Source organism: Ursus arctos, unplaced genomic scaffold (assembly GCF_023065955.2).
Source record: "Ursus arctos isolate Adak ecotype North America unplaced genomic scaffold, UrsArc2.0 scaffold_3, whole genome shotgun sequence".
In the NCBI taxonomy this organism is placed as follows: domain Eukaryota; kingdom Metazoa; phylum Chordata; class Mammalia; order Carnivora; family Ursidae; genus Ursus; species Ursus arctos.
Window position 1 is genome coordinate 84,911,842 of NW_026622985.1, and position 25,439 is coordinate 84,937,280.

Here is a 25,439-nt window from a genome sequence, read left to right on the forward strand (position 1 = left end):
AAAGGGTGGGCCACATGCCTGCTCAGCTTTTAACAGACTGAGAGGAACTTGATCTCAGGGCCTGGCTTGCTCTCCTCGGCCACCGCCAGTCAGTTAACAAGTGTCTGGTGAGTACCTGCAGTGTTCCGGAAACTTCCTGGTGTAAAGCAGCAGCGCCCTTCAATGGTTGAGTCATATAGGAGCAGTTTGTGTTTTTAAATAATAGATTCTGTGTCATCTGTTGTTGTGGATCTGTTATCGATTATACTCACTGGTCTGGGGCCTGCGGCTTGGGAGCAGTACCCCCTTTCTTTCTCCTTCGATCTGCCTTCCTCTTTCTTCAATACTGTATCTTTGTTATTTAGGGCCCCCAAAGGGCATAATATTGCGTTGCAGCTTATCATGGCGACCTCCGGAGAAGGCAGTAACCCCAGTGGCAGAGCGACACCCCAGCCGCTGGCACAGCTGCAGGAGCTCGAGCCGCGGGTGGCCCGCCGACGCCTGTCCCAGGCCCGCCACCGAGCCACCCTGGCGGGGCTGTTCAGCAACCTCAGGAAAACGGTTTACTCCCATTCCGATCTCACAGCCTCGAAGGTATGGGGACCTGGGTGTGGGAGGAATAGTCTCCGCACGCAGGGGGACTGTGGGGCGATGGGGGGGGACCGGCCTGGAGCTCCCACTCCCACCGCCCCCACCCCGAGGGCTGCAGCCCGGCTGGGGTCAGGGATCCACTGTGGGCCCCTGTGCTGTGCTGTCTGTGGCCGCACGTGGGTAGAGCATGAGCTGGACCTTCCCCACCCGCGGCAGACAGGCCTGGCAGGGAAGGGAAATAGCAGGGCCTGGTCAGCCAGTGGCCCCTGTGCCTGGCCCTCGAGGGGACAGGGGTGAGCCTCCAGCAGCTGCTTCCCAATGCTGCATCTCCACCCCAAACACACACGTGCGCACACACACGGACACACACACTCACACACACACGTGTGCAACTTGGTTTTGTGCCCCAACCAGGTTTTCTCTAGGCACCAGGGCTCTCCCAGTAAGCATTTATCTTTTCCTGCTCTTGATTTCTCCTCTTTCCTTCTATGGCTTCTTTATTGCCTATTCCGGCCTCTGGCAGAGCACGGAGGAAGGTTTAGGCAGTTTGGGGTGACGCTGGAAGGCATGGAGCTCCTGTTATCAGAAGAGCATTATAGGAGGTCTCCAGTAGGGGAGGGGGCCCTGAGAGCTTCCCGCTCCCCACCCTGTCGTAACAGAGGAGGGACTGGAGTCAGAAAGGACCCGTCAGCCTGGTTGGGGGCAGGACCAGGAGGAGGGCCTCTGTTCCCAGCTCCAGACCTGGCGCTCTTTCCAGAGACCAGCCCGTTACCCTGGGACTGTTTCCAGCCAGCGGGTTTTCCCTCCTGGGCTGGTGCTTTCAGCCAAGCGACACTTCAGGACAGGGACCATGTGCTGGGCTTGAACTCCCAGCCCCCTGCTGACGGAGCTAACATGGGATTCTCCTAGACAGCAGCACGCAGCATTGTTCCTCGGCAGGCACGGAGCCGACGCCTCTGTGAATGTGTCTTGATTGAGCGCCCCCTCCCCCCAGCACCTTGGTGCAAGGAGCCAAGTAGGGCGGCAAGGGCTTTTCGCGGAGAATCCGAACAGACATCGCACCTGCTCTCGTAGAAAGGCGTGGAAGGTGAGAGGGGTGCGGAGGGCTCTTCCTCCTCCCTTTGCTGAGCCAGGCTCAGGGGCTCAGGGCCAAGAGCCTGCCTGGCATAGCTCTGCGCCCTGTCCCCTGGATGAACAGGAGTAGGCTGCCTGTTCCCAGGGGTACGCTGAAAACCCCAAAGTCCCCGTCGCTGGCCAGGTAGGAAGTGCGCAGACTGGCGGCGCAACCAGAGGAAGACCATGTGTTCAGGGCCCCAAAGGAAGGAATGGAAGTAAACGTAGAGGAAGACTCACTCGCACCCCCTACCATCTGCACCTCACCACGTGGTGGCTGAGAGCCGGGCCGATCGGCCCCCGCCCACGGGAGGCACGTTCCTGGCCAGGCTTCAGCCACCACGTGTGTCACACAGGGACAATAGTAACGGCGTCCTCAGGGGCCTGTGGTGGCGTCTCACAAGGTCGCTGTGTGGAAACATGCGGCACCGTCAGTTGTTTAAGTGTTAGTCTCGCTCCCCAGTGTATTTGCTCATTTAGTCCCCCCAGTTCCATTCAGATCGCCCCCATTTGACAGATGAGGGAACGGAGGGGTCAGGAAGTCGAACCGTTTGCCTGGAACAGCACAGCCGGGAAACAGCGTGCGGACCGGGAGTCCTCTCTGTTCTCCTCCTGTCTCTGTCCTGCTGGAGGGGCAACCTGAAATTTGCATTTCCAATAGCCATGAAGACAGAATCTGGTCTACAGGGGTCAAGGTGTAAGCAGGTCCTCTCAGTTTCCTAGGGCCGTCGTAACGAAATATCAGACACTGGGTGGCTTGAAACAACAGGAAATTATTGCGGTGGACGTCTGGAGGCTCCAAGTCCAAAATCAAGGTGTCCGCAGGGCCACGCTCCCTCTGAAGGCTCTAGGGGAGAAGGCCCCCACCTGCCTCCCAGCTTCTGGTGTTTGCTGGCAATTCCTCGGTGTTCCTCGGCTTAGAGATGCCGCCCTCCGGTCACGTGGCCATCTTCTCCCTATGTCTTCACCTCGTCCTCCCTCTGTGCGTGTTTGTCTCTGCATCCAAGTGTCCTCATTTAATAAGGACACCATCATATTGGATTAGGGCCCACTCTGATGACCTCATTTTAGCGTAAGGACCTCTATGAAGGACCTATTTCCAAACAAGGTCCCATTCACAGGTTCTGGGGGTTAGAACTTCAACATATTTTTTTCAGGGAGATGTAATTCAACCCAGAACTAAGATCCTAATTAGCCTGCCGAAAACATTCCAGAAACAAAAGTTCAGTGAATTGTGCCTGGTTTCCCTGGCTGTGTAGGTTGGCCCACTAAGACTGCAAGTGAGCATGGGGCGTCCCTGCTGAGCGAACACAGCAACTCACTCTGGACCAGAGGGTCAGGCTGACCTCACCACATTCTGATTAAGAACAGGCCGACGTTCTGGAAACCAGTTGGTGTCTGAATAGGAAAAGGAGTCCTCACTGGCCCAACAGTACAACCGTGAGCCCCTGGGACTGGGGGCAGCAGATCATCTGGGACACCAAGTGGACCCTACTCTACAAAGAGTGTTTGAGATCTTGCAGTCCACTGCATTCTCGGGTCACTGTCTTTGGGTCGGCAGAGTGTGGTGCGTCTTGTTCCCCTCAAGCCTCCTGGATGTGCCGTCCACCCTTGGCTGCTGCTTTTGCATCGGCTCCCTCTGCCCGCCCTGTGCTCCGGCCACACCTCACTTCGACCATTCCCTGGGGCGCCCCCCGCCCCCCCCCCTGCAGCCTCTGCCCCTGCACAGCAACCCCCCCGCCCCGCCCCTGCACAGAGTTCTGCCTTTGAGATGGCACTCTCTCCGGAGCTCGGCTGTCCCGCTCTGCGTCTTCCTGATGCTTCCAGCTGGAGTCAGTCCTTCCTTCTGTGTGTTTCCACGGCCCTTCGCTTCTACTCCCTTCAGTGCTTCCTGAATGCTAGCTCGTGGTAGGAGTACTTGTTTCCCTGCTCATCTTGTCTTTCCTGCCGGAAACCCGGGGCTGTCTTATTTACTCTGTGTCCCCCCCGCCCCCGCCGGCTTCATACGCAGCTTTGCCTGCTACACGTGCCTGATGGAGGTAGTAAGTCCGGACAGGTATCAGTGGTCAGCGTGATGAACGACAGTTCACATTTCTTGTGTTTGAATAATCTGGCAGTTTCCATTTGTCTTTAGGAATATCACATATGGGAGAGAAGGAAGGGAAGAAGGAGGGAGGGGGGAACATTTGTGATTTAGTCCTGCAGCAAGAGGGCATTCAGAGGTCAAGTGGACAGAGCATTTGAGAAGCTTTTTGACCAACCAGAGTGTGTGCACTTAGCCGATAGAAACTATGGTCAGCGTAGCGCGTTTCATATTAACCAGCCAGTTGCTCATTGTGGCAACCGAGCAGCAGTTAGCCCTGGTCTTGGTGCCAGCCTGGGCTGCTCCACACTCACCGTTCATTCCACGTTCAAGGAGCAAATATAGTTGTTGGCCCCTTAGAAGCCCTAGTCGTCTGCTGAACACGGCTCGTTTCTAAATTGTTGAGTATTTCAGTGAGAACTCTTTCCAGAATACAAATTCAACTTCATGCCTTCTGCACATCAGAACAAAGTTCCCACTCCTTTTGTTGACGATGTCAAGGACTGTGACTTTGCACCTGAGGGGGCATGGCCTCAGCCCGGGGAACGGACTCCTGGGTCCCCACAGAGCCACAGTGTGTGCGGTGGAAGGCTGGCCCTTCAGCATTGTCTGTCTCTGTCCTCAGTGGCAGGTTTTGAATAAGGCCAAGAATCACATTCAGGAGCTGGAGCAAACCTTGGATAACCTGCTGAAGCTGAAAGGTAATAGATGCCCATCTGCCACCCCTGTCTCCTTCCCAGGGAAAGACTGGTTGGGTTTTCCATCGAAAACAGAGATTGGGTTAAGCCAAGTGAACAAATACTTCTTGCTTGCCTACCGTGTGCCCGGCCCTGCACTTGGGCCAGGGGTACAAGGAAATTAGTTTACAGTCTGGCAGGACAGACGGAAGTCACCAGGTACCTGATCCCATCTTGAGAGACCAGAGAGGACGCAGACTGGTGCTTGTCATACTCAAAAGCAAAGGCAAAGCATGGCTCCCTTTCTTGGCACTCAGTGTGGGAGCCGTGGGGAATAAGCTGGTGGACACTGAACTCTGAAAGGGATATTTTGGTGTCTACATTGAGAAGGGCCAGTTCAAGAAGCTCATCACATCTAGAAGGAGAAGGGAAAGGGGACTCTTGACTCCCTAACCCCGAATCTGGGTGGGCTCAGGGACCACTCATGGTCTACCCAGATCAGAACGGCAGGAGAGGGGCGCCTGGGTGGCTCAGTCGTTAAGCGTCTGCCTTCAGCTCAGTGCGTGATCCCAGGGTCCTGGGATCAAGCCCCACATCAGGCTCCTCTGCTGGGAGCTTGCTTCTTCCTCTCCCACTCCCCCTGCTTGTGTTCCCTCTCTCGCTGGCTGTCTCTGTCAAATAAATAAAGAAAATCTTTAAAAAGAAAAAAAATAGAAGGGCAGGAGAGGCTTGACAAAGGCTGGGCTTCCCCCTTTGTGACCCTTGCCTTCCCCTCCCCAACAGAATCCTTCAACCTGGAGGATGGGAATGCAAACAGCTTGGAGGAGGTCAAGGCAGAATATGCCAGCATGTACTCCGGAAATCCTAGGTAAGACCCCCAGCACCACGTCACAATCAGCAAGGAGGGATGGTCTCAGTGAGGTAGGCAATTGCATTGGTGTTTCCCAAATCATTAGCCACTCATCCCAACCCCATTCATCACATAAGCCATCCTGTCTTTACCGATTTAAGATAACACACTTCATCCCATACGAAAATCCTATCAATACTTCTATCGTGTGCGCACGTGAGAATGGCTAAATTTCTGTTGAAATCTTAATAATTATGATTTTTCACTGGCGATATTTTAAAACTGCAGCAATTAAAAGTGGGGCACCAGCTCGGGAATAGATTATATTTTATAGTTATTACATTTTAATTAATTAAATTAGGAGTGAAATTCAGTGCCTTTGTTCTAGGGCATTTGTATTTCCCTTCCTGGGAACTTTTTGTGACTATTTTTTGCCCATTTTCCTATCGGGTTGGTGGTCTTTTTCTCGCATAGTTGTAGAAGCCCTCTACGTATACTGAGAAATTAGCTCTCTTTTAGGACATGACTTGCAAATAATTATCCCTTGGTCGTTTGTTTTATTATTATTTTGTTGTTGTTGTTATTTTGGCCATGCAAACAACGAAGTCTAATCTGCCAATCTGCTATCATTACTTAGGTTTGGGAGAATACTCAGAAAGGCTTCCTCTGCTCTGAAATAAAAAAAAAGAAAGAAAGAAAGAAAAAAGAATCCTCCTATGTTTTCCTCTGGTGCACTTGTATTTGAACTCAACAGGATGAAGAGACTCTGGGCACAAATCCTGGTTTTCCAAATTGTGTCATGTTCCACTTTTTTTTTTAAGATTTATTTATTTGAGAGAGAGGGAGCACGAGCAGGAGGGGCAGAGGAAGAGAGAGAGAAGCTGAAACAGACTCTGGCCATGGAGTGATGCAGGGCTCGAACTTACGACCCTGAGATCACAGCCTGAGCCGAAACCAAGAGTCAGGCGCTTATCCGACTGAGCCACCCAGGCGCCCCTGTTCCACTCGGTAAAAACTGCCTTTTGAAGAGCAGAATTTAAAAATTTTGATAAAAGTGTAACTTATCCACTTTTTCTTTGTCAGACTGAGCTTTTGGTTTAAACCTAAGTATTTCATGTTTTAGGGTGCTATTGTACGTGGTACTTTTAAAATTTCAATTTCCAGTTGCTCATCATTAATGTATAGAAATACTATTGGTTTTCCTTTAGTGACCTTGTCTCCTGCAACCTTGCTAAACGCACCTAGTTCCAGTCACCTGTTTGTCTGTGACTTCTTCCTTTCCAGTCTGTTTATCTTTTATTTCTTTTGTTTGCCGTGTTGGACTGTCTAGACTCGCCAGTAGGATTCTGGATAGAAGTGGTAAGAGTGAACATCCTTGTCCCGTTCCCGATCTTCACGGAGAAATATTCAGTCTTTTACTGTCCAGTATGATGCTAGCTGTAGGGTTTTTGTAGGTACCCTTTAGCAGGTCGAGGACATTCCCTTCTATTCCTAGTTTGCTGAGGGCTGTTGTCATGAATGGATGTTGAATTTTGCCAAGTGCTTTTCTGTATCTGTTGAGGTGACCGTATAGTTTTTCTTCTTTAGTCTGTTGCTGTGTTGAGTTCCACTGATTGACGATCGAAGTTTGAACCAGCCATCTTGCGTTCCTAGGATAAGCCCCACTTGGTCATGTGTAGACACACGCACACACACGTCCCAACACTAAAATTGCATTCAGAATCTCAGTGTGGATGTTTATGGGGGGCATTAGTTTGCAGTTGTCTTGTTTCTGTTTTCTCACCAGCCTGGTCTCAGATAAGGTTCTTCAGAAAGGCTCTGCCATCTGGTGCCCAGTTGAGGCAGTCGGGAAGGATGCTGAGGGGGAGGAAGAGGAGGAAGAAGAGGAGGAAGACCAAGAAGAAGAGGAAGAGGAGGAAGAGGAAGAGGAGGAGGAGGAAGAGAAAAAAGTGGAGCTCTTATACTCCCCAGTCACCTTGTTGCCAGACCTCATGGAATTTGAACGGTGTGGACAGCTGGGCGGGTGGCTTCGTGCATAGCCTGTGGGGAAGGGGACAGAGGCTCTGTCTGTGGCATGTGACATCCCAGAATTTCCACATTGGAGGGGTTTGGGATGGGGCTGGCAGAGGGGCTAGAGAAACAATGTTGAAGCTACATCGCACAGCACATACATTGAGCTCATTTAGACCAGGTATTTATTTGGAGTGACTTTGTGGGGGCTGTTGATGGAGATTATGAGGACCAAACACCCCCATACACACACACACACACACACACACACACACACACACACACACACCCTACCTGTATTATTGGTCTCATCGTAAGAAATACGGTGAATGACTGGCTCAGACTCCCACTACCACTCACGGCCGCTCCACAGACTCAAGACCAGTGGCAGCCATGTTGGCCTTTGGAGGTATTAGCCCCATGGAAGGAGGCTCATCCACAGCTGAGCCTGAATTTCAGGCCCTGAATTAAAACAAGCGTCATATCACGTCTGCACATTCATAGGGCTTGGAATTTTAAGCAGTTTTCCCATGGGCTGAGAGCTGAGCGGGCCACGCTCCTAGCTCTTTCTTCTATCAGGCGGAGAGCTCCATGGGGACTCTGGGAAGATGTGGGGAAGGACCCCGGAGCACAGATCTGTGTCATCCATGATGACTCCTGCTCTCCAAGTGTCAGGGGCATGCAGACTAGGAAGGCGAAGCCCCTGGTAAACCGCAGAGCTGTGGCAAGGCTCATGTGCTGTGGACCACACCCTGCTAACGGCATCCTGAGGACACGGCTTGGGGAGGCTCCTGTGGCCACTATCTTCAGGTCTGGGAGATGATGGCATTTCTGTTTCAGGTATCTCAACTTTTACAAGCAGACGATGGACCTCCTGATCGGGAATGGGATTGTGTCCTCACAGGAGGTGACGCTCCCCATCGTCTCCGCAGCCATCTCCCACCTATGGCAGAACCTCTCTGAGGAGAGGAAGGCCAGTCTCCTGCAGGCCTGGGCACAGAGACAGAGTGGCCTCCTGGGCCTTGCCGGTGCCTGTCAGGAACCAGCCTGTGCCGATGGCAGCGTGAAGGACAGTGGGGTTGACAGCCAAGGAGCCAGCTGCTCACTCGTCTCCACCCCGGAGGAGGTGAGCAAGACCCTTGGGGTGGAAGGGGGGCGTGCAGGAACAACTCTGTCACCCTCAGCCTGGAGACACCAGGGATCCGCTTGGGGTCCTTTACCAAGTTTGAGGGAATGGTTAGATTCTGACTCACAGGGTGTGTTTCTGATTTATCCGACGTAAGCTCTACAACCACAGAATGGCATTTCTTTTTCTCGTGCTTCCGGACCTTTCCATGGGGATTACAGAAGAGAAGGCTTAGAAGGTTCAATCAGTTGGGATTATTTTGACTGCAAATTACTTGCTCATTAAACCATGCAGAAATGTACTTCTCACAGCCAGGGAGGTCCCAAGGTCAGGAGGGCTTTCCGCTAGTCTCGGTGATGTCACCATGGACTTGGTTCTTCCCCTCCCCCTTCTGTGCCTCATGGTAAAGCTGGCTTGTCTCTCCTCCCTCCCTTCCCTATCCCATGTGACTGGGGAATGGCAGCTGGGAGCCACCGAGCTGTCATCCCTCCTCCTCCACATCAGGTTAGAGAGAAGCGGCACTTTTTTAAGGGTTAAGAAAGAACTTTTCCAGAAATTTCTGCCATACCTCTTCTGCCCTTTCATTGGCCAGAATTGGCCAGATGACTAAGCTAATTACTGACATCATCAAGACAGTATTATATGTGGACCAATCAGGCCCAACCCCTCAGAGGAGGTCAGTTCCCACCCCCAAAGAGCATTGCTGCCATTCAGTGAAGAAAGAGGAATGCACGGGAGGAGGCAACCACACCTTCACTACAAAGCACTTCCCAGAGTTCCAGTTATTAGAAGCCGTGATCGGCAAAGCAGTGTGTCTGGCGGCGTGAGTGGGCCCTTCAGCTGCACTTCCAGAATTAGAAAGGCCTCAGGAGGCTGCAGCTACCACACGGGCCGCATCTGACCTGCTTCTCCAGCCTGGGGCAGGCAGTTCCTCGGCGCCCGTCCTGTACTTTACAGGACGTTCAGTATCCATGGCCTCCACAAGGTAAATGCCACCACTCTGCTTTGCCCTGACTTTCCAAACACCCCTTCGTGGGTGCTCCCTTTCAGGAGATGTCCTGTGGCTCTCCGGGAAGCCTTAGAGCCAGACACCTTCCTGGTGCCTGTGACCCAGGGGATACAGCCCTGGAATGCCCCAACCTTCTGGAAGCTTCCCAGCCCTCAGGGCCTGGGCCTGGAGAACAACAGAATGCCAGTCGCCCAGTCCAGTGCTGCCAGTTGACAGATGAGGCCTAACAAGTGGGGTGACTTGTCCAGGAGGCCCAGCTCCTGTGTCTCCTTCATCACAGAATTTTCTTATATCTTTCTGCCCTTTATGGTCAACCTTCACAATCTCCCCTGATCCTCCTCAAGTAGAGCTTAGTAAAGAGGCAGGTACCTGGCAAATACCTCAGACCCACTGAATCAGAGTTCCTGAGGGGATGCAGCTCTGAACCTGCTTTAACAAGCACCCACCGTGACTGGTGCACAGGGGGCATTATTGGAAGGAACTCCCAGCGCAGACATGCGAGTCAATCAGCCCCGCCCAAATCCGCTCCCCTCCCCCAACTGCCACTCCGTGGACTTTGGCTTCTCATCTGTTTGTCCACTGATGTTGGGTCCACGAGGAGAGGATGTGAGTTCTCCTCCATAATGGTCCAGGCAGGGCCAGGAAACCAACAGCTGAGGACCTCATACCCATGGCGTGTGTCAGCCAACCCGGATGTCTCTGGAGCCCCGAAGCGCCTGGCCCTGGAGGCTCACCCAAAGAAAGCAAGAGGAAAACGTCTGCCAAATGTGTGGACAAGTCTGTCCAGCTATAACCTGACTGTATGGGTCTGTGTGCTTTTGCAGCACGAAACTTTCCTCAAGAAAGAGCAGACCCCAAGCCAGAATCTAACGTCCCCAAATCATGGAAGCAGCTTCTCTTACCTTTTCCAGAAAGGGCTAAGGGCTCACATTCTCCTGCTGTTGAAGGAAGCTGGCAGCAGAGTCCCTCAGCTGTGCCCAGTTCAGGGCTCTGCCACACCACCGTCCCCAGGCTTGGGCCCACCAGGGCGGGGTGACGAGGTAAGTGGAATGGAGAACCGCTCTGCCCAGGGCAGGGACAGAGACGCAGCTACTCCTACGCAGGCTTCTAGATCAGTTGCATGAAACCTCTACAGCTCCCAGTCCACCTGGAGAGGATCTGTGGCAGAACGAGTGTGTTTGGGGCCGGGCCCTGCGCCGTAGGGTCAGATGTGCCTGGGAGGCTCCGAGAAGCACAGGCCCGTAAGCCTGCTGGGCACTCCAGAATGGCCGTGGAGCCTGGCAGTCTCCCAGGCTAGCTGGGAGAGGGCTGTGCACCGGTGAGGACATTGCGTGGCCCAGAACTCCAACGGGCTGACTGGCCAAAGGCAGGAATTTAGGGCCCAGGATCCAGCCTCAGACCTGCTGGGGAAGAACACACAATGCATGGATGAGCTTCTGGGCTGGTCCTTTCAGTGGCCTCTTTCCAGATCCTCTTTGAGATAAGCAAAGGGATATTTAAAAGGAAGGACATAAAATGTCCGGAAGATCAGAAGAAGGGCCATCCAGAGTCCCAGGGGATTCAGGTCAGGGGAAGCAAATTGTAAGAAGACAAGAAGGACAGACACAGGACTTCCAGAGAAAGAGCAGTGTGTCCCAAGTAAGGGGACAGGAGACACCCTGCGGAACCTGCCAGAACCTGCCAACTCGAGGCCAGAGAGCTCCCTCTCCTGTTCTCAGGGTGGCTGTGCTTGTAAATGGGGTGTCAGACACAGTAAGGCACGTCCAGTGAAAATTTTAATATAAGAAAATCCCATGTAATATCTGGGCCATTCTTATGCTCAGATATGTTTCATTCTTTATCTAAAAATTCAAATTTAACTCAGCACCCTGCATTGTTATTTGCTAAATCTTGCATTCCTAAGGGTACATCATTGCTGTGGAATATTTAATAGCCTTCCAGAATTAATGAAAAGCAGGACCATAAACCATCTAAATAACAAGATAACAAAATTGGAAATGTAGGATATAATATGCCTCAGGAAATGACCGGAGGGAAATAGGTCAATATGTCAACAATGGACCTCTCTGGGTGAGATTGTTTCTCAGTGATTTTATCTGTTTCTGTTTTCCAAAATTTCCACAATAAACATGTGTCTCTTTTATAAAGCAGATAATATTCAAGAACAGCTAACAAATTGGAGACATTGTACACCAGCTGCTTCACATATCTCATCTTATTTAATTCCTGCCACATCCCTATGGGTAGGCACTGTTGTGATTCCCTTCATGTAAGAGGAGGATTTGAGACAAGAGGTCACTTGCCCGAGGTCACGCAGATTAGTGAGTGGCAGGACTGGGAGCTGGCTCTTCTCCAGCCTCACCCAGAACCGCCGACCACCTACCCTGCTGTCCCGGCAGGAAGCTGCTAGCTTGCGGATCTTGGGCGTGAATAGCGTCCACACCTTGGGAGCTGTAGATGTGCCCTCTTCTGGTGTACACGGAAGCCTGGCCTCCCCACACACCCACCTTCTAGAAAAAGGAGACCTAGGGGCACCTGGATGGCTCAGTCAGTTAAGCTTCCAACTCTTGATTTTGGCTCAGGTCATGACCTCAAGGTTGTGAGATCGAGCCCTGCATTGGGCTCCTCGCTGGGCATGGAGCCTGCTTGGGATTCTCCTGCTCCCTCTCTCTCTGCCCCTCCCACTCGCCCCCACCCTGCTTGTGCTCTCTCGAAAGGAAGGAAGGAAGGAAGGAAAGGAAAGGAAAGGAAAGGAAAGGAAAGGAAAGGAAAATAAAGACAAAAGAAAAAAGGAAAGAAAAATAAAGACAAAGAAAAGAAAAGAAGAAAGATGAGCACAGTCCCCAGTGCTTCCCCGCTCCCTTGTACCCACCCCTGGGGGTGGGGGTTTGCTCTGGGCAGGCAAGAGCTTACTAGGACCTCCTGGGAAGGTCACCAGGCAGAGGCCCCACATTTGGGCCCCAGCTTTCACATGCCCACCCTTTGGGAACGAGGGTTACGAAGAGAGCCTTCCTCACATCTCTGCCAGCAGCCCAGAGCAAGCACCCAACTGTTGTCATCTCTGACACACCATGTTCTGTGCCTTCCTTCAGATTCTCTTTGAAGATGCCTTCGATGTGGCCAGTTTCCTGGACAAAAGTGAGGCTCCCAGTACATCCAGCTCTAGGTGAGGAAGGGGGCATGACACAGTGTGAGTGTGTGTGTCCCCCAGCTGGGATGTTTCGGAGCCACTCCCCTGCAGCCCCGCAGAGGGGTGCATAATTCCCTAGAAGTTTGTAGAGATCCACTTTTGTCTGTGGTTCAAAGCGGGACGGTCCTAGGATTGTGCCGGGGATGTCGTGGGATGACACGATCTGGGGCTTCCCCCGCATAGAACACTCTTCGCCCAGGATGAAGACGCAGCAGGTCATGGGTGGCAGGTTGTGCACACCCCACCGTCTTCCCAGAGCGAGGGGGCCGTGGGCAGGTTGCCGCAGCGTCAGGTGTGAGAGGCGGGCAGGGGCTCCGGGGCATCGAGGACCTGGGCCAACACAGACCCAGGCCTATGCCCTGAGCGGAGGGGGTCTCTGAGCCGTGCAGGGGAGAAACTGCTTTGCACGGGGCTGCTGGGGACGGATGTGGAAAGAAGGGAGGAGGGGAGAGCTGACCCCGTGAAGTGAGACGACACAAAGCAGGGTCTGGGGAGATGGCGAGACAAGCAGCTTGAGGAAATCTGAAGCACGCGGGCGTTTTCGCAGAGACAGCTAGTGGAGGCCTGGCGTTCCCTTGCTACTTTGAAAAGCTGTGGTCTTAGAGCCTACAGGCTCAGGCCCTTAGGAAGGCTAAAAAGAAGGCCTGGACATTTTGTTTGCCTGCTTTGGGAGGGAGGGAACATTCCTGTCCTCATATTCCAATGAATATCCCCACTCTCCCCAGAGGCCACGCGGCCCCTGGTCACCTGGCTGCCTGGGGGCGCACCGGACATCAGCCTGTCTCCCCCTCCAGCGGCCTGCTGGCCCGGCCTCCACAGACTCGTCCAAACCCTCCAAAGAGATTCTATGCGGGGACTCCAGCTGCTCTCAGCTGTGTGTGGAGTCTGGTTTTGCTGAACCGGGCTGGAGGCAGACTTCCCTAGTTCTGAGCCAGGCTCGGGCTGTGAGGAGAAGTTTGGTAAGAAGTCTCCAGAGTGTACTTGCCAAGCAGGGTCTGGAACTCCTTACTCTGCTGATGGAACACGAAAACAACCCTATGGAAAATGTTTTCGGCTCTCCCTGGAAAAGGCAGGGATTGCTGCCACAGGGTGTCTACGCACGCAGCTTGTGGACCTGCTTCCGAGAGGACGTGAGGTCAACACGCAGGCTGTCCGGGCACCCGTCCAGGCTCCTGACGTCGTGGGGCTGCTCCCCTGGTCCCAGGAAGGCAGGGGGAAGGAGTCTGCCGCACAGGCCGCCTCCCTGCACCGGGGCTGGTGCTCCGTGTGAGACCTATGGCGGGGGGCACCTTGGGGGCTGAGCTCAAGTGTGGCCTGTGCCCCCTGAGCTCCCTGGGCAGCCATGCGGGACCAGGGCTGAGGGGCGCGGCTCTGAGGGTGACTCTGAGGGAGGGGGCAGTTCAGCTCCTTCTTCCCGAGGCCACAGCTCAGAACACTAAATTAGGGCATGGGAGCCAGTCTCCCTGGGGTCTCCCTTTTCCCGTGGGTTCCACACGTGACACGGAAGCCGAGGCAACACAAACCTTCCAAAGGGGCTCCAGCCTGTCCTCCAATTCAGCAGGGTGTTTCCAAGTGCTTGGTTCATGCTGTAGTCCAAGTATTTCAGGGGGTGCAAGTGGGGGCCGAAGAGGAGGGTTCTAAATAGTTGCTGTTTCTTCTCTTTTCTGTTGTCAGTTCGGTGTTTGCCGGAGGCAACCCAGAATATCCGGAGGACAAGTTTCAGCTCTACATGCACATCATTGATTTTTTTAAAGGCCTTTGCTGTGTTAACCCCCAGTTAAAACAGGTAGGACAGAGCTCGGTGCGAGGAGACCTCCGCTCACCCGCCTTAGGATGGCAGGAAGGACTCCTGAGCCCCCCCAAGCTGCACCTCACATCACAGCACAGGGGCCCCTGGCGGCTGGGTGTTTGCCCCTTCATTCCCTTGGCCTGCTCCATGGGTGGTCGGCATCAGCCCCATACGTCCTGGGGGAGGGAAGGCGTCCAGGGAAATGGGGGGAAGAGACACACGGATGGTCTCCAGGGCACGCCTGAGACGGGGAGCCCCTTGACGTGGCGCCCAGATCCCGGGGGCCTGACTCTTTGCAGCATTTGTAAATGTTGTGGGACTCCTTTCCAAGACGCTGAGCTGTTCTGTCGTCTTCTGAGACCCTGGGCTAATAGTTGCTGTCAGTGTTCGAAGGGTATTAATTTCTGCTTCCCAAAAGCTGGCTGTGTCTTGATGAGAAGGTACATTCCAGAAACTTTCATGTGGGAAGGGGAGTTATGCCTGAGCCACCAAGGGGACAGGCCCTTTCAGATTCATAGCTAAGGATTTTCTCTACTAATTCAGCAAAGATACAGCTGTTTCTTTAAAAAGGTAAGCAATAATAATGACAATGTTTGTCTAAAAATAATTGGGGCAGCTTTCCAACAGGCCAAGGTATAATTTGGCCTTCTTCCCATGAATCCTTCATTTCCCTCTGTCAGGACCATTTTGAATCTCCACTTGGAGCCCCCACCCCACCCCACTCGGGCTGCTCTCTACCTCCCATGGACCCTTGGCCTTTGGCTGTCGGGTCCTTACCACTGTGTCCCTCTTTCTCTCGGACACAAGGGAAGTCGGTCCACTTTCCCGAAGCCTGGGGAACAGATTAACAGGACAGTCTTTGCTTTCCCTGCTTCCCTTCCCCGCATATGGTGGAAAAGAAAGCTCGAGCAGGATTGGCGTATCCGTATAAAGCAGACATGCTGGAACTTGAATCATCTTGGGAGCTAACTGGAAAATGCAGATTCTTAAGGCCCGAGCACCCCAGATTCTCATTCAGGGTTGTGAGGCGGGGCTCCAAGACTCTCTATTTTGAGCAAGCTGTCCAGGAGGCTCTGGCGTGGGAGGCGTGCGGCCTTTGCTGTGCGCTGGTGTAAAGAGGAAAATCTCATCCTCTTCCCCACCCCCGCCTCTAGTCAGTGTCTCAAGGTGGTTGGATGAAACTTTAATTAGCAGCTAGACAGCACCTAGGACTGCTGTAACAAATTACCCCAAACCCGGCGGCTAAAAAGAGCAAAAATTGCCTCTCTCACCGTTCTGCAGGCTAGAGGCCAAATGAAGCTGCTGGCAGGGCCAGGCTGCCTCTGAAGTCTCGAGGGACGGTCTTTCTTTGCCTCTTCGTAGCTCTGGGTGGCTCCCGGCAGTCCTCCGCACGCCTCGGCTCACAGCTGAATCCCTCCAACCAAGGCCTCTTGTCTTCACAAGGCCTTCGGTGTGTCTCTCTAGGCCTCCCATCTTCTTATAAAGACACTGGTCATTTGGATGAAGGGCCCACCCTAAACCCAGGAGGAGCTCATCTTGTAGTCCTTAACTAATTACACCTGCAAAGACCCTGTTTCAGAAAAAGGTTCCAGGCATGAACTGGGGTAGGAAGGATACGATTCAACACACCTCAGCACCCAGTACCAGCAGGTACCTCTCACAGCCTGTTGCTTTCCCAAATCTGCAGCTTCAAAATGCCTCAGACATCATTTTCAGGGGCTTACGGAACTGGACTGTTCTGAACAACATTCAAGCACTTGGTGCGACAGAGACTCGTGTGTGGTTGCTCCCGAGACTCTTGGCCTCCTGGTGCCCGTTGTGCTCCACTCTGTCTTTTCTCAAGCTTTGCTCTGGTCTTCACCCTGAATGAGGGGCCCCTGTGATTTTCGCAGAGACCACCCGGTCCCCTCTCAGATATACCCCCTCTCCATCAGTAGAGCACAGTGAGTGAGGACACTGTCCAGAGCTGGACAGGCTTCGTCTGTGGAGTCTGCTCCCAACCTCGCCATCACCCTGGGGACTGGGTCCCACATTCGTGGGATGGTTGACTGGGTTTTCAGGACGCTTCCCAGGGCCCAAGGGGACCAACCCATGACAAACAACAGGGATCAGTTTCTGCCAAGGTGGGGAAAGACAGGAAGAGCCAAACCCAGAAATACACTGTTAGGGGAAGAGGTAATGGGGGGTGGGGGGGGCATTATAAAGGGAATAAAACAACCTAGTGCTGCTTCTTAAACAATTAGCTCACCGTTAACCCACGTACATAGTTTGAAACTTGAAAGTTACCAAAAGACATACAAACAAAACAGTCTCTCTCCTACCTGCTTCCCTTGCTTACGCCCCGTTCCCTTCCCCAAAGGCACTTACCATTACTGGTTTCTCGCGCAGCCATCCAGGGATGATCTACAGATATTTATACGTTCTTTCACACACAAATGAGAGCCTACACTACACACTATGTTGTACCTTGCTCTTTTTTTAAAAAAAGATTTTATTGATTTGAGGGAGAAGGCATGAGCAGGAGAGGGAGAGAGAATCTCAGGCAGATTCCCCGCTGAGCACAGAGCCTGAAGGGTGGGGTGGGAGGGCTCGAACCCATGACCCTGAGATCACGACCTGAGTTGAAACCAAGAGTCGGACACAACCGACTGAGCCACCCAGGCACCCCTTCTTTTCTTTTTAAACAGTATATCCCACAGAGAACAACCTCATTCCTGTTATTTCAAACAGCTGCGTGGTATTTGCTCAGTGGGCATGCCGTGGTGTCATTCACCATCTTCCATGGATGGGCATTTGGATCAAGCTTTGGGGGGTTCTAGGGAGTTCTGAAGGCCACTCACTCTGTCTTATGGGATCCTGGAAATGCCCAGGATGGAAAAGAAGCCAGTTCTGTTGTGTCCAGGAAAACCCTTTCTGAAGATCCTAGAGTGTGGCGTTGCGTGAAATGGAAATGGGACCTTCCCCCCTTCCCCCCTGTAGCCCTTCCTTCCCGGCCGGAACCTGGAAGAAGATGCAGCAGGAGATGGGGCAGACTGGGGGGAAGATGCCGGGGCCGTCCCACCTCCCTGGGGCCTGGATTCCTGAAGGACACACGGATCCTCTTCCCCCTGTGTTTTGCAGGAGCCAGACCTTGCCACTGACGAAGAGATGCTGATGCTGAGGTGCATGGAGACCTTTGATGACGAAGACCTGTGACGTGGAAGGGCTGGGACGGGAGGGCATGGATGCGGTGGGCAGTTTCCAGGTACTAATGCCGGCAGCCGAGGCTGTACCCACTTCCCCCTTCCGCGACATTTCGGAGTGGCTGTCCCCGAGCGTTTTGAAGGTTTCAGTTTCTGATTATTATTATAAAGTCTTTAAAAGTAGTGTGGCCCTGTGTCAGTCTTTCAGGGTTGTCCAGCATACGTGGCTGGCGGGCTGCGAGGTACGCACCTGCCCCTCCTGTGCTCCTATTCAGGGGGTCCTGGGTGCAGCCTGGCCGAAGCCCAGGCCACGGGCCTTTCGAGAAAAGCTGGGCAGGATCTGTCCACAGAGGTGCCATGACACCAGGTGGTTTCAGCACATGCTGGGTTCAGGGCATAATTCTGGTGGGTTCTAGAGAGTTCCGAAGGCCACTCACTCATCCTGCATGCTCTGGGAGCCCAGGAAGGCACTGACCAGGCCTGTGCTGTAGGAGCTGTAGGACATCAGGGCAGAACCAGCTTCATGTGCTTCTTCTGGTGATAAAGACTCCTAAACGGAGTTCAGGCCAGATCCCACCGTGCTCGGAGTGCTTTCTGGTGAGGTTCCTGGGTGTGCACACTGGATGTAACAGTAGATTCTATGTGTCAGCCTAACCAGGCCGCCGTACCCAGATATTTGGTCACACATTATTCTCGATGTCTCTGTGAAAGTATCTTGAGATAAGATAAACATTTAAACTGGTAGACTTTGAGTAAATTTGGAGTAATTACCCTCCATAATATGGCTCAGCCTCATCCAGTCAGTTGAAGGATTGAATAGACCAAAACACTGACCTCCCACGAGGAAGAGGAAGCATCTTCAGACACGAACAGCAAATCTTCCCAGTCTGTCAGCCTACCCTGCTGACTTCGGACATTCCAGCTTCACAGTCACACAAGCCCATTCCTTAACATCTCTCTCTCTGTGTAGGTGAGTGTACACACATGTCTATAGTGTGTGGGCACGTTTGTGTGTGCACACATGTGTCCTACATCCTGTTGGCTCTGTTTCTCCAGAGAACCCCAACTAATGCACCGAATGTGCAGAGAACGGGTTCCCTGGCTTTTTAAAGTTTCACCTCATCACGACAGTGGCTCCCCTCCCCTGAAGGCCTCCCAAATACTTCGGCTGTTCCATCTGCCCGGAAGAAACCAACCTGCAGGTTAGGTGTTAGGACCCAAGCGCCGTCCTGCCTGCTCTCAGCCCCAGGGCTCACGCCTCACCTCCGTCCTGTCACCAGCCCACCTCCAAGGACTCCCGTGGAGCATATGTGAGGACTGTAGCTGGCACCGTTTATAAACAGCCAAAATGAGGGGCAGGCAGGGCCTTCATCCTCATGGTTGCCCGCACATGTGCTGGGAAGGAAGGGAAGAGGAACGCTCCTGGCCCCAGCGCCCAGGCACTCAGGGCCCACAACCACCCCCAGCCAGTCCCCCCAGGTCAAAAACAAGGCAGCATGTGGGAAAGGAGAAATAAGCCTTCACAGAGGTGCCTGCACACAGTAGGTCCTCAAGGAATGCGTGCCAGCTCTAACCAGCCCCCAAGCACTCCTGTTCGGTCCTCATTCCTGGATCATACGTGCCCGTGGGGCCCTGGTCAGCATGGACCTCGATGGAAGGCTGTGTGCTTCCTTCCCGTCTCCACTCCTCAGCCCCAACAGCCCTCTGCTCCCCACCCCTGCAGGGCTCCCTGGATAGGTGCAGCCCAGGATGGATATGCTGCTTTGAGATCCCCTCCGATGGGACTTGTCCTCCCTTCCTCCCCACCTAGGCCTCTTCCACATCGGTCAGGTATCTTCCTGGGGCTTGACTGATGATATCTTCCCGTAGCAGCCAGCGCAGCATCTGGCAGAGAAGCAGCCCCGAGAGGACAGGTGTGGTTGTGGGTACGGTGTCGGTACTGGGATGGGTTTAAGTATTAACAGTGGAGACTGCAAATCTGAAGTTTGCGGGGCGGAGCAGCCAGCTGGAAGCTCAGGCAGGAGTTAATACTGCAGTCTTGAGGCCTGTTAATAAGGGAACAAGGAGGCCATCGGGTGGAGTGGGTTCTGATCCCTCCGCAGCCAACGTGAGCAAGCCGAAGCCTAAGCCAGAGTCCGCGCACCCCATTCCAAGAACGTGCGGGTTAAGAACAATCCATCCCGAACAGCTTGAGCCCGACGCAGGCGGGAGCACCAGGAGCTCAGAGTGGCCCCGGAGAAGCAGAGGTGCTCCTCGCCTCTCCTGAAGAGCCAGCCCTGAGGGGCAGGTGCACAGGACGGGGAGGACAAGAGGGGCTTGAAGAGAACCGTTCCTGCCGCCTTTCAGCAAGCAGCCCCGTCTCCGTCCCCTGTCCACCCCAGGCCTCTGCCTCCCAGCGCATCAAAATATCGCCGAGAACGTGTGGACCGAGAGAGATTCGGGGCGGACCCTGGGTTACGCTGGCGTAGGCTGGAGATAGGAGTCTGGTTTTCGCTGGAGCGCAATGGAAGGCTGTGGTGTCCAAGTGACTGTATCAAGCCACCCTCGTCATGGTCCTAATCTAATTCTAATTCGGCTGCCACCGCTGCGGGGGCCCAGGCATCCTCGCCCGGGGAGATGAGCACGCGTGGCGGGGGGTGCAGAGCGCTTTGGGGCAGGCGTGAGGACAGTTCTCATAACTTGGTTTCTGCGGCACCCTTCCGGCGCTCTCCTGAGGGCTCCTGGAAGAGGCAGGCGAGCAGGCTCGGTCCCTGCTCACCCGTCCCGGCTTCCGGCTTGGGCCAGAAGGGGAGGTACTGGGTGCAGGAGGACGTGCAGCACTTGGTGCCGATCCCACAGGGGAGGCCGTACACCTCCAAGGCCATCGTAGTCTCCTCAGACTCCTCCTGGATTTGATTCCACACCAGGAGGCCTCTCTCCTCCAGGCTTCCTAATGGGGGAGAGCGAACGGTCAGGACTGGGCCCTGACCCAGCAGCACCTGGGCTGGGGGAGCCTCTGGCGCCCCCTGCAGGCACCCACGAGGTCTCCTCTCCAGGCCCTCCACCTGCCAACAGCACTTCCTCCTCCTCTGCCCATCTGGAGTCTCGTCTCAAGGCCGCTCAAGGACATTCCCTGAGCTCCCACTGCGGGAGGAAATGATCTTCTATGAACACCACCCTTGCCTCACCTTCAAGGGGTGGGTCTTTCCACGCTTTGTTTTTAGAATGCAGATGCACTTTACCCTTGGAGAGAGCAAATGTGGAAAACAGAGTACCACGAAGCAGGTGCAATCCTAAAGGTCCTCTCAAGAGGCCATAGGAGGTTCAAGAAAGGAGCATTGAAAGCCGTCCATAAGGGTGGCCCTGCATTCCTCACTGAGATATCCTCAGCACCCACAGACTCGGTTTCCTCCTTGCCACACGTATTGCCCTCTACTCTCATTGTCTTTCTCCCCTGTTAGCCTGTAGGGTTCTGGAAGGTGAAAGGCATGTCTTTCTGCTCTTTGTATTCTCAGTACCTAGAACCTGGAACACAGCAAGTGTTCACTGGGTTTTTATGGAAGGAAGGAAGGAAGGAAGGAAGGAAGGAAGGAAGAAAGAGAGGGAGGGAGGAAGGGAACATGTGTTCTCTCCCTCACCAGCTAGACTTTGGGCTCTTAGCTGTCTTTCTCTTTGCTTCTGGTGTGTTTCTCGCCTTAGGGCCCTGTTATGGCTGAACTGTGTCTCCCTAAAAATCATAGGTTGAAGCCTTAATCCCCCTACCTCAGAACATGAATATATTTGGAGATGATTCCATTAAAGATGAGGTCTTTAGGGTGGGCCCCAATCTAATCTGACTGGTGTCCTTATATGAAGAGCTAAGGACACACAGAGAGACATCAGGGAGGCACCCACCCAGAGGAAAGGCCATGTGAGGTCACAGCAAGAAGGCGGCTACCTGCGAGCCAAGGAGAGAGGCCTCGGGAGAAACCAGCTTTGCCACCACCTGATCTCAGTCTTCTAACCTCTGGACTGTGAGGAAATACGCTTTGGTTGTTTAAACCAGTCCGGGGGGTTCTGTTACAGCAACCCTAGAAAGCTAATACAGGCCTATACATCCCACCCGGACCCAGGGCCTGCTCAGGGTCAGCCTGTGGTCAGCCTGACATGGTAATAGGGTCAGAGAAACCATGTGGGTGGCCCACGTGCTGCCCATCTACGCACAGTGCCGGCCTATAGAGCGAAGGCGAGCCCTACCGGGGATGGTGTTGTCCAGGAGAAAGCCCAGAAATCCACCAACAAACATGCCCGTGGTCAGCAGCACCTGGATAACCTGGTCCAGTTGGAGAATCCCTAGAGTGAAGACAAAAGCAACAGGGATTCCCAGGGACCAAGGTCCCCACTGCTCTGCCCCTGGAGCGGTCACAGTTTAGGAGACAGAGAATCACCTGTCTGGAGCTTCTCAGGGTTCTTGTTCACCCAGCTGGGAATGGCGAGCCCACAGTAGATGGAGAAGCCAAAGATAAAGAGGTTCCTGGATGAGTTCATGTCCACATACTGCAGGAGAGAGGCCCCCATGGCAGCCCAGAGCCATCAGCACCTGCACTGCATAGCACTCTAACTCCCCTCCAAGTGCCCCCTCCCCTCCCGCTGCCACCAGAGGTGGGGGAGGGAGGCTGGACTCCGAGCAACACACTCAGTGGGCAAGGAGGCCCAGATTCCCACTCCACCCTGGATGCTGAGTGGTTTGGACAACCCAGTTCAGACTGATGCAGTTTCTGTGTTTCAGAAGTTTGGATGTTTCTGGCTAGTTCTGTCTTCTATTGGGAAGCCATTGTGGTTTCTGGGACCAAGGATTCCTTCTCCTCCTCCCCTGCCCCAGCCCCAGCCCTATTCCCTTCATCTCGATCCCCATGGGCTCCTTTCAAGAGATGCACTGGCTGCTCTTCTAAGAGCACCTTGCCTCACCTGCAGGTTGGAGATCCCCACGGCGGTGATGACCCCAAACATCACCAGGAACATGCCTCCGATCACAGGGGTTGGGATGGTAGCAAAGGCAGCCCCAATCTTCCCAAACAGGCCCATCAGGAGCAGCAAGCAGCCAGCAGCGACCATCACCATCCTGCTCCCCACCTGCAGAGCTCAGGGGATTGAGGGATGAGGAGCTCAGCAGGTCTCTGCCTTGCTCTACAAACAACACTCCAGGGGACTAGTAAGAGCCGTACAACATGACCCCCAAATGGCCCCCCTTATTCCCACATGGGGTTGGAAAGGAGAGGGTGGGACCTTGTGTCCCGGCCTCTGGCCTCATCTCTTCACTCACTGCTTGATCCCTGCCTTCAAGTCCTGACTCAAATGCTCCTTCCCCGAAAAGCCTTTCTAGTAAGGTAAACGGTCTCTCTTGGGAGGCAGTGGCCCAGGGCTTAGGAATGGGCATTTGAGAGCCAACCCCAGCTCTGCCTCTAACTTGCTGTGTGACTTTGGGCACATTACCTAACCTCTCCAAATATCAGCCTCCAAATTTACCAAATGGAATTAATAATACTTACTTCACAAACTCATTTTACAAGGCCAGCATTATCTTGATACCAAAGCCAGACAATGACATTCTAAGAAAAGAAACTACGGACCAATATCCCTGGTGAATGCAAAGGTTAAAAGTGTCAATAAAATATTAGCAAACCAGGGACACCTGGGTGGCTCAGTTGGTTAAGCATCTGCCTTTGGCTCAGGTCATCTCAGGGTCCTGGGATGGAGCCTCTTGTTGGGCTCCTTGATCAGCAGGGAGCCTGCTTCTCCCTCCCCTCCTGTACATGCTCTCTCTCTCTCTCTCTAGTTCTCTCTCTCAAATAAATAAAATCTTTTTTAAAAAATAGGAAATCGGGGTGCCTGGGTGGCTCAGTCGTTGGGTGTCTGCCTTCAGCTCATGGCGTGATCCCAGCGTTCTGGGATCGAGCCCCACATCAGGCTCCTCCCCTGGGAGCCTGCTTCTTCCTCTCCCACTCCCCCTACTTGTGTTCCCTCTCTTGCTGGCTGTCTCTTTCTCTGTCAAATAAATAAATAAAATCTAAATAAATAAATAAATAAATAAATAAATAATAGGAAACCAAATTCAACAGGACATTAAAAGAATCATATGCCGTGACCAAGTGGGATTTATCCCTGAGATGCAAGGATGTTTCAACATGCACAAACAATAAATGTGATACACACATAAACAAAATGAAAGATAAAAACTGTACAATCATCTCAATACATGCAGAAAAAGCATTAAGCAAAATACAACATCTTTTCATGATAAAAACTCTCAACAAATTAGGTATAGAAGGAACACACCTCAACACAGTGAAAGCCATAAATGACAGCTGAGATGATATGGTCTTATATAGAGAAAATCTGAAAGACTCAACCAAGAAACTATTAAACCCAATCAATGAACCAGTAAAGTCACAGAATACACAAATCAACATACCAGTTCCATTTCTATAAACTAACAACAAAATATGTGCAAAATAAATAAAGAAAACAATCCAGTCACAATAGCATCAAAAATGATAAAGTACTTAAGAATGAATTTAACCAAGGAGGTGAAAGATCTGTATGCTAAAAACTAAAAGACACTGATGAAAGAAATTGAAGAAGACACAAACAAATGGAAAGATATCCTGTGTTCATGGGTAAGATACAATGTTGTTAAAATGTCCATATTACCCGAAGCCATCTATAGATTCAATGCAATTCCTAAAAAAATCCAATGACATTTTTCACAGAAATAGAAAAAAAATCCAAAAATTTGTCTGTAAACACAAAAGACCTCGGAAGGATAAAGAAATCCTGAGAAAGAAGAATAAAACTGGAGGCATCCCACTTCCTGATTTCAAATACTATTATAAAGCTATAGTAATTAAAATGGCATAGACCTGGCATAAAAATAGACACATCGACCAAGAGAACAGAATTCAGAGCCCCCAAATAAATGCATGCATATATGGCCAACTAATATTTGACAAGAAAGCCAAGCATATTCAATGGGGGAAAGGGTAATCTCATCAATACATGGGGTTGGGAAACCCAGAGAACCACGTACAGAAGGATGAAATTGGACCTCTACCCTGCACCACTCAAAAAACAACTCAACATGGATTAAAGACTTATATGTAAGATCTGAAACTATGAAAGTCCTAGAAGAAAACATAGGGGAAAATCCCCTTGAAACTGGTCTTCACAATTTTGGGGGTATGACACCAAAAGTATAAACAACAAAAGCTAAAGTAAACAAATGGGACCACATCAAACTAAAAAGCGTCTGTGCAGCAAAGGAAACAATTGACAAAATAAAACGGCATCTTACAGGATGGGATAAAATATAGAATAATAAATTAATCAGGGATTAATATCCAAAATGTATAAAGAATTTATACAACTCAACAACAACAATGATTTAAAAAATGGGCAGAGAAACTGAATAGACATTTCTCCAAAGAAGACATCCAGACGGCCAACAGACATATGAAAAGATGCTCAACATAACTCGTCATCAGGGAAATGCAAATCAAAACCACAATGAAATATCACCTCACATCTCTTAGATTCAGTTATCATAAAAAAGATAAAAAAGAACAAGTGTTGGTGGAGATGTGCAGAAAAGGGAACCTTTGTGTGTTGTTGATGCAGATGTAAATTGGCAAAGCTGCTATGGAAAACAGCATGGCTTTTCCTCAAAAAATTAAAAATAGAATTACCATACGATCTAGCAATTCCTCTTGTATTTATGCAAAGAAACCAAAACACTAGCTTGAAAATATATCTGCAACCCATGTTCATTGCAGCATGATTGACAATAGCCAAGACATGGGAACAACCTACATGATGGATGAGTGGA

General features: G+C 52.2%; 2 protein-coding genes across 4 annotated transcripts in view; one reads left to right on the top strand and one right to left on the bottom strand.

The window, feature by feature from the left end:
• The first annotated feature begins 381 nt into the window (after window positions 1-381).
• Window positions 382-17,782, top strand: STRA8 (stimulated by retinoic acid 8). Its single transcript, XM_044388528.3, has 8 exons — window positions 382-573; window positions 4,392-4,467; window positions 5,227-5,311; window positions 7,080-7,298; window positions 8,144-8,429; window positions 12,531-12,604; window positions 14,303-14,414; window positions 17,538-17,782. Exons 1-8 carry the CDS (start codon window positions 382-384, stop codon window positions 17,610-17,612), a joined length of 1,119 nt encoding a protein of 372 aa, XP_044244463.1. The 3' UTR covers window positions 17,613-17,782.
• LOC113264493 (solute carrier family 23 member 1-like) overlaps window positions 16,876-25,439 on the bottom strand; it is a 60,904-nt gene continuing 52,340 nt past the window's right edge. For all 3 annotated transcript variants that reach the window (XM_026511542.4, XM_048212954.2, XM_048212955.2), the window contains 4 exons: window positions 22,526-22,690; window positions 22,006-22,114; window positions 21,815-21,910; window positions 16,876-20,528 (listed from right to left, as the gene is read on the bottom strand). In XM_026511542.4, coding sequence (XP_026367327.1) covers window positions 20,272-20,528; window positions 21,815-21,910; window positions 22,006-22,114; window positions 22,526-22,690 — 627 coding nt within the window. In that variant the 3' untranslated portion in view covers window positions 16,876-20,271. The remainder of the gene's footprint in view (window positions 20,529-21,814; window positions 21,911-22,005; window positions 22,115-22,525; window positions 22,691-25,439) is intronic.

What these genes read in the sequence shown, in the direction of transcription:
- STRA8 (XM_044388528.3), top strand. Translation starts at nt 382, where the DNA reads ATGGCGACCTCCGGAGAAGGCAGTAACCCCAGTGGCAGAGCGACACCC. An exon ending in TAACCTGCTGAAGCTGAAAG is followed by an intron (nt 4,468 to 5,226) that starts GTAATAGATGCC and finishes CCTCCCCAACAG; the next exon opens with AATCCTTCAACCTGGAGGAT. An exon ending in CCCAGTACATCCAGCTCTAG is followed by an intron (nt 12,605 to 14,302) that starts GTGAGGAAGGGG and finishes TTCTGTTGTCAG; the next exon opens with TTCGGTGTTTGCCGGAGGCA.